At 36.5% G+C, this 14,036-nt stretch overlaps 1 protein-coding gene across 10 annotated transcripts in view; it reads left to right on the top strand.

Moving 5' to 3' along the window:
• Positions 1–14,036, top strand: part of cacna1bb (calcium channel, voltage-dependent, N type, alpha 1B subunit, b) — a 176,730-nt gene that overhangs the window by 65,100 nt on the left and 97,594 nt on the right. For all 10 annotated transcript variants that reach the window (XR_012371170.1, XM_073871366.1, XM_073871365.1 and 7 more), the window contains exons 5-6: positions 348–535; positions 13,248–13,351. Coding sequence is in view for 9 of the 10 variants with exons in the window: in XM_073871366.1 (XP_073727467.1) it covers positions 348–535; positions 13,248–13,351 (292 nt within the window). In the remaining variant the exon portion in view is untranslated. The remainder of the gene's footprint in view (positions 1–347; positions 536–13,247; positions 13,352–14,036) is intronic.

The raw sequence follows: 14,036 nt of genomic DNA on the forward strand, positions 1-14,036 counted from the left end.
AACAGATGCTTTTATCCAAAGCATCTTATAACAGCGAGGAAAACAATAAAAGGATTCAACGTACAAAAATGATGGTACAAATGTTGTCACTGGCACAGTACCTTTTAAAAAGGTCCTAATATGTACCATTATGTACCTTTGAGGTACCAATATGCACCTTTTAGGTACAAAAGTAAAAATTTTTAAACCTTCTTGTAACTTTTTTTCTGAGTTGCAGTTACAAAGTTTTAACAAATGTTTGTATGGGTCTCTCCTGACATAGTGACCTGTCTAAATCTTCCTCGCCTTTTTGAAACGTCATTGTGTTAAATATTTTTTTCTCTTTGTGTGTGTGTGTGTGTTTGTAGGAGAGCAGGTTGGTGATTATCCATGTGGTGCAGAGCCTCCCTCAAGACAATGTAAAACTGGAGAAGAGTGCGATGAGTATTGGAAAGGACCGAATTTTGGCATCACAAACTTTGATAACATCCTCTTCGCCATCCTCACAGTCTTCCAGTGCATCACCATGGAAGGATGGACTGATGTGCTATACAATGTGAGTAGGCATGAAAATCTGTGTTTGACAACCGTACACGCACACTCAGTGAGCAACACACACATTGATTGCCAAACCCACAAGATGCTAAATGGGAATGAAGAAGAGAAATATACTTAAAGGATTAATCCATTTTCTTAAAAAAATAAATCTAGATAATTTACTCACCACCATGTCATCCAAAATGTTGATGTCTTTTTTTGTTCAGTCGAGAAGAAATTATGTTTTTTCGAGGAAAACATTCCAGGATTTTTCTCATTTTAATAGACTTTAATGAACCCCAAAACGTAACAGTTTTAATGCAGTTTAAAATTGCAGTTTCAACGCAGCTTCAAAGGACTCAAACGATCCCAAACGAGGCATAAGGGTCTTATCTAGCGAAATGATTGTCATTTTTGTCAAGAAAAATAAAAAATATGCACTTTTAGACCACAACTTCACGTCTTCCTCCGGTTATGTGACGAGCCAGCACGACCTCACGTAATTGCGTAATGATGTCGAAAGATCACGTGTTACATATATGAAACGCACATTTGCTGACCATTTTAAACAATAAACTCACACAAAGACATTAATTAGTATCATTCGACATACAACAACGTCGGAAACGGTCCTCTTTCTCCACACTTGTAAACACTGGGGCGTAGTTTCGATACGTCATCCGTGACCTTTCGACGTCATTACGCATTACGTGAGGTCGCGCTGGCGCATCACACAACCGGAGGAAGATGGGAATTTGTGGTTTATAAGTGCATATTTTTTATTTTTCTTGCCAAAAATCGCTAGATAAGACCCTTATGCCTCGTTTGGAATCATTTAAACTGCATTTAAACTGTTAAGTGTTGGGTTCCATTAAAGTCCATTAAAATGAGAAAAATCCTGGAATGTTTTCCCCAAAAAACATAATTTCTTCTCGACTGAACAAAGAAAGACATCAACATTTTGGATGACATGGTGGTGAGTAAGTTATCTGGATTTTTTTTTTTTTAAGAAAATTGACTTATCCTTTATTTGCAATTAAATAACATTTAACAAAGTCATACCAATTATTTTTCCCCACACAAGTTTCAAGCATTTCTTAATTTGCTATCATTGTGTGGACCAAATAGTAACCAAGATTTAAAATGAACCTTTTGTGTCTGTGGATGAAAGTCATCTAGTTTGAAAAAACAATAAGGGTAACTAAATTACATACTTTTCAACTTTTTAAAGCAAATTGATTCTCTTTATGTTTCCAATTTAATTTGACTTCAAATGTTTGCTACTTCAAATACATTTTAAATTCATTTAATTTAAGTCATTCTCAATTTTGTCATTCTGATATGTGTAATCTCAAAGGCGTCTGTGTTTCTGAGTTATGCATTGTGCTTCAGAACATCCGACAGTCCATGTTCTGCTTGTCTGAGTGTTAAACTCATGAGACCAAAATCTGCATGTGTGCTGATGTGAATACAAAGTGAAAAAAATCTTGCTCTGTTTAATTGCACACAGTCAGATAAAATATGCAAGTGGGCATGTTCACAAAGCGCAGCACCTTTTGACATCATTTCGACCCCCATGCCTACATAAACCTGGCCATCTGTTCTAACCGCAGGTCAGCCATTAACAATAAAAGCCTTGCATGTACTGTATGTGGTTCGCAATACACCGCAATGCCTTCGGGGATTTTAGACTCAACACTGCTGAATGACAGAAGAGACAGATCGCTGTAGTTTCACCTGCTGCCCAGCGTCTCACAGTTTACAAATTTGTGCAGAACGTCAGGTTGGCAGAACATGGTGTTGGGCAACATATGCCACACTGTTACTGCTTCCCTGTCACAGTCTGAGAGACGAATTATGCAAAGATAAAGTCAAAATGTTGCCAAGCCTGTTCGTGTCAAATGTAGTAATTGTGTTGACTTTCTCTCTCTCTCTCTCTCTCTCTCTCTCTCTCTCTCTTTCTCTCTATGTCTCTCTCTCTCACACTCTTTTTCTTTAAATTCCACCCACTTTCTGTTTTAAAATCTTTTTTTTAGCTTTGGAAATCCTGGCTGAGTTTCTTAAAGGAAAACACCACCGTTTTTCAATATTTTACTATGTTCTTACGTCAACTTAGATGAATTAATACATACCTATCTTTTTTCGGTGCGTGCGCTTTTGATCTTTGTGCAGCGCTTCTTCAATGTGTTGGCGTTTGGCCTGGCCCCATTCATTCCTATGGCTCCAAACAAAAGTTTTATTTTGTGCCACCATACTTACTCGTGTACCTACAGTACTCATGTAACTGTCTTTAAAAAATAAAATGGCTCCCTATCCCAGACGAGCCCCCACTTGTTACATACCTCTTTATATGTCTAGGGAAAACAAGAGAGGTAATGTAACAATTAATATTAAAAAGTAAACATAATAAAATAAATGGTTGACCAGACTTGGAACATGGAAGTGTTTGGTGGCTAAATTCTAAATTCAGCCCTGTTTGGAGCCTTAGGACGGAATGGGGCTATGCTAAATGCCAACACATTCAAGAAGCACCGCAAAAGACCAAAACTGCACGCATCGAAAAAAGACAGGTATGTATTAATTCGTCTAAGTTGAGGTAAGAACATAGTAAAATATTGAAAACGGTGGTGTTTTCCTTTCAAGTTTGATAATCCTTTTTTTATAAAACACAAGGCAACTTAAAAAAGCCATTGTTTATGTGTAAATGTATCATATTGCATTGGAATTTGGATCACATGACACCACAGACTGGTTTGGCAGGTTCAGTTCTGAAGCTTTTCTGTAAACATGTCCCTGTAAGAACCAAGTTCATTATTTTACTATCAATTTGTAACTGTTGGAGCTTGCAGTTAAACGGCTCCTTACCCGGGGGCTTGAAATTCATATTTATAAAGGCATCAATGACTGAATGCAATTCTAAATCCATTAGCATTGATAAGCAATGAGCTATAATTGGTGACAAATAGAGTGTAAATGAATATATATTGTTCATCATACGACTCAGATCTTCAAAGCAGCACTGCAGCAGCTGTGTATTCAGTTATTTTTACTCAATTTTTGAGAGGGCCACATTTATTAAACAGATGCAGTAGAGAGCGATGAGAAAAAATAAGAGAGAGAAAGAGAGAGAGATGCTATGAGATGGAGACAAACCATCAGCTGTCTATTAAAGATTGAGTAGAACATGCTGCTTTGAGATGCCGCTCATTGTTGGAATGAAAGATGGACTACATCATGAAATGAGAATTATGGCAGCGCTGTGTTTTCTAGATTGCATGTCAGTGTAACTGGGATGCGAGTTTTTATATTGATGTGTTTATAGCGCTGTCATGGAACAGGCAGAATGGATTTATGGGATTTTATTGGGTTATAATTACTTGACTTTTATCCAATTCTGCAAAACCATGAATTTGTGATTATAGATGATATAAAAGTTTTATGTGAACACAGTCGGTTTACTAAATCATCTTATTTGAGTCTGGCCTTGGTTGTGCTTGCCATTTTCAACCCATCGTTGGATCAAAATAAGACGAAGCCAGCACGTTGGGTTGTAATTTAACCTATGCTTGGTTGTTTTAACCCATTGTTGTGTCAAATCTAAACATTTTCCGGGTTAATTTAACCCAACTGCTGGGCTCCACCATTTCTGACCCAACTCAAGGTTAAAAATAACCCAGCATTTTTTAGAGTGTAATGTTTCTAGTTTTATCTCCAACTATAATGAACTTTGGCCCAGTGTAGCTAGCGGCTGTGGAGTCATGCACACCATGCACTCCTTGTTTCATGCCTGTTAATTTTATTTCTCTCTCACTGTGCTAGATTTTAATAGCTTTCTGCTTAATAAGCACTGCTGTGTCATGTTTGTCCAGGGGTTCTGCTCAGATCCTGTATTAAAGTAACACCCACATGTTGCAAAGAGCTTGCGCATACCGTGTTTTCGTATAAGACTATGAGTCACACTTTTTTTATAACGGCTGAATATAACGTCTGGATATTTTAAAATAAGCATTTAAAACCTTTATTAAATAAAAATAAAAAAGTTTCTTCTCACTGTTTTAGTATTATGTTTTGTATTAAAGGAATAGTCTACTCATTTTCAATATTAAACTATGTTATTACCTTAACTAAGAAGAGTTGATACATCCCTCTATTATCTGTGTGCGTGCACGTAAGCGCTGGAGCGCGCTGCGACGCTTCGATAGCATTTAGCTTAGCCCCATTCATTCAATGGTACCAATCAGAGATAAAGTTAGAAGTGACCAAACACATCAACGTTTTTCCTATTTAAGACGAGTAGTTATACGAGCAAGTTTGGTGGTACAAAATAAAACGTAGCGCTTTTCTAAGCGGATTTAAAAGAGGAACTATATTTTATGGCGTAATAGCACTTTTGGGAGTACTTCGACTCGGCGCAGTAACACCCTCCCTCTCCCATTATGAGAGGGAGAAGGGGAGCGGACTTTTCAGGCGAGTCGAAGTACTCCCAAAAGTGCTATTACGCCATACAATATAGTTCCTCTATATTTTATGGCGTAATAGCGTCACAGCGCGCTCCAGCGCTTACGTGCACACACATATGATAGAGGGATGTATCAACTCTTCTTAGTTAAGGTAATAACATAGTTTAATATTGAAAATGAGTAGACTATTCCTTTAATATTATTCTGTGTATGTTGCGTACATTTCTAAATTGATATACTGTTGGTTAGTTTAATCTACATAAACATGTCAAATTTTCTAAAATAAAATAATATTGGTTCCATATATATTCTAATAAGTCAGTAACGGCTCAGCTGTGTCGCTGACAAGTGTGATGGGCGCGTACAGCAGAAGATGCAAATTATGGATCCTCTGAAGGCTAGACCCTCTCATTTCAGTTCTCTTTGGGACCTTGGACGAGTTCTCGCTTTCGAGTATGCTTTCTTCTAAGGACTCAGCCTTTGAATTGGGACACAGCTATACACAAACCCAACAGTTGGGCTATACAACAATCCATCATAGTGTTATTTATAACCCAACATTTGGGTTTGTACATATTTGACCCAACCATGGGTTAAACAACACAAGATTTTTCCCAAGAGTATGTGATGGAAATGTTTATTGTGTAGATGTGTGTATTTAAATGAGCATGCTTAATAGTTAGAGCATTGCGTATTCCCATGAAACCCACATATTGATAAAACTGCACTGTGCAAAGTAACAAAAATGTCTCAAAAATTTAATAAAAAAAAATGTTGGCTTGTCTGTAAAACATTCGCCTCAACCTGGGCTGCGGAAATGTCTTATTTGATGGCATGTGTAAGGGCAGGCTGCCCAAAATGAGATATTGTGTGTCTGGCAGCCCTGTGACCATACTGCATTTACAGTAGCTAGCACAACTGTTAATCTTACCCTGACAGTCAAATGCTGTCGTCTTGCTATTTTAATAGCCATGGTGTGTTTGTTGTGTAACCAATGCATTCACATCTCATTAGAGCGAGCTGACTCACCAGCCGTCTGTGCACCTTGACCCTGTCAGACAGACATCATGAGTTGTCAGACAAATTCTTGTGCTCATTAAAAATATCTTTAAAAATAGCCCATCGGATTTGACAGAGTACATTTATATTTGGATTGCGCAGTAGTGGATTATTTCTACTGTAGTTCTCTGTCTCTCTCTTTCTTGTTTTTTATGTAATTAATTAGAGTGGTTTTGAAAGACTGCATTGACAGAGATGCAGGGTGTACTATGTCTTTATTATGTCACGGTGTTGGCTGAAGAGTTTGATCACTGCAGTCGAGCGAACGTACAATTGATATCTGTCTCCCTATAAAGATTGACCGACAAATTATACTTTACTAAGCTGATCTGAGAGTTTATTCATGAAGTGATTTAGACAAATTACACTTCACTCTGACAGTTGATTCATTTAGTCATTTAGAAAGATGATGTATCATTACTGATATATAAGCATTTGTGGATTACACTATAGTGCATTGAAAATTAGCGCTATAACATTGTAAAATAGATTATGATAAATATGATCAATATTCTTATAGTTAAACTTATCTAAAAACTAACGTTGGGTTAGTTGTAACACGGACTGTTTACGTTGTTGCATAAGGTGCGTTTTTTTCCCTGTATTTTTTCACGCTGCCAAAAGACGATTTCCCACAAATTATTGGAAATTTATAATGTTTATCCAGAGAGTTATTGATGAACAAGTGTTTTGGTGGCATGCAAGTAAATTTTTCCGTCATACGTTTTTTCGGTTTCTAAGTTGGGTGTGTAAGATACCAAATCCAATGCTATGTCATATTAATCAGTGTCTTGTTGACCAAAACATAGCATCGTCTTGAAATATGTCTGCAGCTCTTAGCAATTTTTTTGGTGGGCTTGAAAATATTTTGACCCAGCGGGGTTCATTGTAACGCTGTGTTACAACTAACCCCTCAGCACTAACGATATGAAAACCGCTAACGTTAGCGTAATTCTTGCCGTTGTTTTAAATAGGCTACACACGAATGATTGCATGGCTGCCAACAAAATAAATGTGTCTGTCTTATGAAAAATCACTTGTCAAATTTATTTTTGTTCATATCTTTAATATTGATTGAATAAGGTCACATCAAAGATTAAAATCATAATGAAATGGATGGCTAAAATCAGACTTTGATGCTCATTATCTCAGAATTAGATTTTTGAAACTAGTATAATTTTTACAGACTGGGTCACATATAAAAAAATTGTGTGTCATATTTGTACTGCTTTTGCTTTTTCTCACATATTTAGACATTTGTATTCATTTATTATTGAACTATTGTTAGAAAAGGGCTGGATGAATGAATACAGAGTGGATACTTGTCTATTATAGACAGATATATAAACAATATACACTTTAAGTATATAGACAAAATTGTATTGAAATATTTGCCTGCAAACTTATTTTTTAGCAAGTGTTACAACTAACCCCCTGCCTGTTACAATGAACCCCACCTATGGGGTAAGTTTTAATGTTTGCACTTTGTTATTGTCCAAGAATGGTAAGTACTAGAAACAAACTTTAAATGGTCATTTGTAGCAGAGATGTGTGTGTTGCTTGTGTAAAAATATAATTAATCAAACTCAGAATTTTTTTTAATGATTGAGCCAAAACCAAAAAGCGTTAGGTTGTGCCCCCCTCTCCTCCACATTTGGTTTCAAAAGTAATACATTTTGTGCTTTTTTAAAAAGTTATATTTTAATAATTTTTATTTATTGTCATTGATCACAATGGTGGTAAAGGCCATAACAATATAATATTTTCTGTAACAGGTGTGTATAGAAAACAACGCTGTGTTGTTTTAACCCATAAATGATAACCCATAAGTGTGTTTTTAATAAAATACTAGTCTTGATTTGTGTTCATTCGGGATGTACTGTATAGATATTGAGCCAGTGAAATTGTACATTGTAATACTCTGCAGTGATAAATTGCTCTGGCTTTCCAGGAAAATGCAATTCCCGAAGTATTTCCTAATCAGTGTAAGGGACAATAGACAGCCTCCTCTGGGTACAGAGCAGTGACTGGTTCACATGGATCTCTGTCCCTCATGGGAGCTCATACAGTTCATCCTGTTCAGCTCACTGTTACTTAATTAGGAGTGAAATCCCTGTGTGTACTGTAGACTGAGACAGTGTAGTGTATACTGCAGTAATAAAAGACCTTTTTAAATGTTCTGCCTTTATCATTATTGTAATGGCAGAACAGATTGTGCTTCCAGAACGCTGCTTCACTGCCTGCTAAATGATAATAGTAAACAGCTACTTTAGTTTTACTTTGCTTCCAGTGCCACGATTAATAAAACACCCCAAGACTTATCATTTATTAAGAGTATTTTTATTCAACTTTATTCATGCAATACAATACTGCACTTATTCTATCACTTTATGCTCAGATATTACTTCATGCTCAGTTTATGGCTTTATTCTCATCAAAAGCCTATTATGAGATAATTCTCAAAACACTGAGACTTTATTTTGTCATGTTATGACTCTGTTCTTAAAATCAATATTTAATGTGCTAATAAAACTGTCGTATTCTTCCCATTTATAGCCACAATTACTTTTAAGAGGAAGCGCATGCACGAGAAAGACATTGTGGGTGAAAATAGAGCAAAAATCGCAATTGCTCTGTATTAGCTGTCTTTTAAGGCATCATGTATTGTATGCACTTTTCTGAAAGGTCAGCAATGTGCTGAATCCTATGATATATAATTTTAGCCTAATTTGATGGCAGCATCACAAGCATCCTTCACATATAAGGCAATCCCATAATGCACTATGCTCTAAAAATAAATCCAAGAGATGGTGGATAAAGAGAGATTTATTGATTCTAGAAGTCATGCATTTATACTAAGAGGCCGTTTTTAAGTACCTTCTATGCTATTCAATATTTGAAGAGTTTGGTTCCAAAACGCAATAAATCCATTTTGACTAATTTCGGTAAAAACGTTTTTTTCTGTACCAAGAAAGTGGCAAGACGGAAACCACTATTTTCTGTTACAAACAGGGCTTTGAACCAGATTTTTTCCCAATTGGTTCGTTCCGAACAGAAACAGTTTCCGGTTTTCGGTTCAACCCTAAAATGTACGTTCCTGAACCAGTTAGAACAAAAAAATAAAGTTCCCGAACCGGTTAATAACGTTCCATGTCAGCTGTGGGACATACAAATAAGTAGGCTGATCATTAGGACATTAAACTTAAATTATTAGTCTACATAATTTTCCTTAAGTCTCTATCTTGTCATCAAACATTAAAAAAGGCTACATTATGTAAGCGGCATAACTGTAATTCTGACATGCCTACATTTGTTTCAGCATTATACATGAATCAAGAAAAGGACAATTTCTGCCATATCGTTTATTGGCAATCAACTTAAACAAATGTTTTTTTTTTTTTTTTAAAGAATACTGTGGTATTTTGAGATCATTGTGTTTATATGTGTCAAGAACAGAAAGATTGTTCACTTGCTTTTTGAAACGCATCTCTCCGTGTATGCAATTTTGAGTGCACTTAAAAACGCGCACACACACAGACGGAGGATGAATTCCAAACGGCACTTCGGGAAGAAGATGCCACATAAAGTAAAAATTACATAGTTTTTAAGTGCTTTATTCGCCAAATGAATTTTAATGGACTACAGTATGACACACAGTAGTGCAACTCTCTCTCAAATTTATACATCAAGAGTTCTGATCTTTGAAGGGCATAGGGATAATCACTTTTGATTGGAGTTGGACCGGACACATTCAACCACATGTGTGTCTGTGCATACAGAAAATTGCTCACTTTAGCGCCTTTTTGAGGTTAAATTGTTTAAAATCCCTTAAGTGTTAACATTTGCAAGCCTTTGAAACACGTGCAAATGATAACTTTCACCCTATTTAAATTTGCCTATTAATCCGCGAATCACAAACATCTTGAGATACTTGGTAGCCTATAATATTTATCTCTTAGAGACTTGGAGTTGATAGGCTACTTGCTGGTGGCAAGCTTCTCATTTCACAGATGAGTCAACAACGACCGGAAGTGAACTTCACCGAGTCATATCGCACAAAAATCTTGTCAAAGAACAAAAAAATAATAGTATTAACCGGTTACCATTATTTTAAATAAACGATTCTGTTCCGGAACTTTTTTTTAAGTTTCTGGTTTCGTTTCTGTTCCTTGCAAAACATCAAAAGTTTCTGCACTCTTAGAACGAATGTGTTAAAAACAACACATTAGTGTTGATTGTGGGACGACACACTAAATGCGTTGTCCCAGAATTCACCCATAACTGTGTTATTATTGAAACAACATTTTGTGTTACTTTTAACACAACTTGGGCCCTATTTTAACGATCTGAAACGCAAGTGTGAAGCGCAAAGCGCAAGTGACTTTGTGGGCGGATCTTGGGCGCTGTTGCTATTTTCCCGGCGGGAGAAATAACTCTTGCGCCAGGCGCAAATCAATAAGGGGTTGGTCTGAAGTAGGTTCATTATTCATAGGTGTGGTTTGGGCGTAACATCAAATAAACCAATCAGAACACTATCCAACATTCCCTTTAAACGCAAGAGCGCAAGTTCAATGGCGGGTTGCTATCATTATGACGGATTTACCAGGCGCACGCCAGGAGCGGTTCACAGCCGAGGAGACAGACGTTCTTGTTAGAGCAGTCAAAGACACAGAAGTTGTTTTGTATGGGGATAGGAGAAACCCGCCCAAATCAGCGTAGGTTAAACAGGCGTGAGAGGAAATAGCTACAATTGTCTCAATTGCAGAGGACATCGCTGCGTCCACCCTCACTGCTGAAAAGGTTTGGGGGCTTTGAAATCAGACCCAAGAAACGCAAGCAAGGTCCAACCCCAAAGTACACTTAGAAATCAAGTTTACATACATAAAGGTTTCTTATGAAAACATTTTAATTATTATTTACATAAAATAAACGTAATACAGCCACACAACAAACTTATGAAAATATTTTAATCGTTATTTGCATGATAATTTTTTAACGCAGCCACACAATAAATAAAAACTATCACCACAATGCTCACCACTATGATTTCCCTTATCTCATGTGTTAAATTTTTTTATTGTAACAATTTATGATTTGCAAAAATAACTGTTGCATCTGTGTAAATTAGATAAGCAAATTGTGTGCGCGTTGTGCACGCTATACATTATGGTCAAGCATGCGCCCTTAAAATAATGAACAACGCGCAACGCGTCACTGACTTTAGACTAGTTTTTTTTGGTCAGTGGCGCAATTGTTTTTTGAAACTGCAAAATAGCATCAGGGATGGTTTGCGCCGGAACACGCCTCCTTTCTTGCGCTGAACCGCCCAGGGAGCGCAAGTTCATTCTCTAATTTGCTGACGTGCGTCTGTGGAGGGAAAAACCCGCTGTGCGCCGATGCAAAATATGAATGATACATGCGTCACTGACAAAGTCAATTGCGCTGGGTGCAAGAAAGGGCCACTTGTGTTATATTGTAACACAAAATCAACACAAAATGACACATAATGTGTTAAAATTACACATAATGTGTTAAAAGCTTAACGCACAAAGATGTGTAAAAAATTAACACATCCTTTCTAAGAGTGTGGTTTTTGTTTTCATTCCGTGAACCGATTCAAAGCCTTGGTTACAAACTTTTACATAGCATTTTTAGGTTATAAAAACGTAAAAAATTCAAATCCATAATTTGATTTTCAAAGATTAATTATAAAAACTGATTATTTTTTCCCAAAATGCTATAAATCTATTGACTCAATATTTATATGTGCATTAATCTTTGCCATGTTATATTCATTTAGTTGACTAGTGGTATACACTGATTAAAAAAAAACATTGATGGTATTAATCAAAACACTTACTTTGTCATATTAAGATCACTGTCATTGCTCGGTTATACTTAGGACATTGTCGCTGAACTTTTTTCACACCAATCAGCTGTCAAATGTTTTGGTTCTGCTCGATTTTCGTTGGCTTTGAGTAAAATAATGGAAGGTTTTTCATAAGGTCCCCTGGGGTCAGTGTGTTAGCATGACAGAAGCTTGATGCTGTCGGGAAAACAAGCAACAGTCGGCATTTTTCCGTCTTCCGAGTGCCTCTCTTGTAAATTATTAGATGTTGATGGCTTATGTTTCTTTCCCGTCACAGAAAACCACCACAGTTTTATTAATGCCATCAAAGTATTATTTTGTTTTTGTTTGTTTGTTGATTACGAAGTACAAAGTAGATGAGGAAAACTAGGACTCCGTGTGTATTTAACGTTCCGCCATTGTTGCAATAACACGGTGGATATTGTATTTTGCGCAAAATGAAGAATTTACTTTTAAATACTGACCAGATTCAATACTGATTTTGGCAGTGACTCTCTTTTTTTGTGTTTATCGCATTTTGGAACCAAACTCTTCATTTATAGAAGAAAATGACAATATGAATATATAAATACACTCTAAAACAAATTGGTGCTATAGTACTAGTGCTCATAATCATAGGGGAACTATTTGTAGTTCTATATAGCACCTATAAAGCACCTATGAAGAACCATACGGGGGTAAATAAAATGTATTGCATGTCGGATCTCCCATGCACTTGCTTAAGTAGATTAGAGTTTATTAAGCAGCTTTAGTTCTTACCAGTACCTCAATTAAAGGCTTTTTCAAAGTGATACACAATCAATGGCATTAGCACCATCAGGGTAATTATTGAGGAGGCAAGATTGATCCACACGTTTTGTCTTGAAAGGCTCCCATTGGGAGATGAATTAAGGAGCAGAAGCTTTAGAGCAAACGCGTCTGAGATTATTGCAGTCCTTTCTCTGAGAATCTGACAAGCATGCGACTTAAGCAAACCATGCAAGTTGCGTTCCACAAGAAACAGTTGAGATATAAAAAAGGATCCCATAATGTATCATTGTGTACAACAGGAGATGCACTTTTTACAAAAAGATTCCCTTATTCCAGTCAGGTTTTCCAAAACATTTATTGCATTAGGATGCGGTTGTAAGCTTGAGCCTGAGGCTTTGCCTATGCAGTTTGCCTTACTGCATGTGGGAGTGGATTTTTAATGGCTTAATTACAGTAATTCATCTATTTAGTTTTGTTCCTCTAGGTGAGACAGATGCCTATTTTCATGATTCACAAGAACATACATACATTATTGTATTTTATATCATGCTGAAATGAATGTAAGTTCACTCTCTGTATATCTGTGTGCACAGACCAATGATGCCTCGGGGAACACCTGGAACTGGCTGTACTTCATCCCTCTCATCATCATCGGCTCCTTCTTCATGCTTAACCTCGTCCTGGGTGTCTTATCAGGGTAAGTTCTTATTTGATTTAGCTTTTTCTACCTTTTCCAGCTACCTCGCAGAGTCATTGACACTTTATGGATGTACAGTTGATGAGTCTTTCAGAAAATTAGTCGATCATTTAAGACATAATGATTATCAGTTTTATGTGTTTTATATTTGTCATGTGTCACAATTCTTCACTGGTGTTTACATAATCAGACTAACACATACTGTACTTGTTCTTGTACAAAGTTTAATGGTCACATGATCAATTGATTGAATGTTTTGATCATGACATCTAGATTTGCTTTTGTTAAAGGATAATTCCGGTATTTAACACTTTGAGTCTCATTTCTGGTTTGTTTTGGATGAACTACAATGATGGACACAGAAACTTTGACAATGGGTCGTGTCTTGACTTTTCGACTCATTTAGAAGCGTCTCTTGACTGCTTCAGAATGGAAGTCAATGGCCATGCACAAACATGTCATTAAAACAACACTTAACGTTCATTTTCAAAACTGTACTACTCACCGAGTGGTTTGTGGTATTCGTTGATGATTAAAAACAAATATATTGGCGCAATGTATGATTTCAATTCGTGTTATTTGCTATAGTGGAACTATTTTTTCAGATACCTCACAACCGCGTATATACTTCCGCTCTATATTTGAGTCTGAAGCATGAATGAACGTAACGTAGTCCAACAAACTG

This window comes from Misgurnus anguillicaudatus, chromosome 9, assembly GCF_027580225.2.
Source record: "Misgurnus anguillicaudatus chromosome 9, ASM2758022v2, whole genome shotgun sequence".
NCBI classification, from domain to species: domain Eukaryota; kingdom Metazoa; phylum Chordata; class Actinopteri; order Cypriniformes; family Cobitidae; genus Misgurnus; species Misgurnus anguillicaudatus.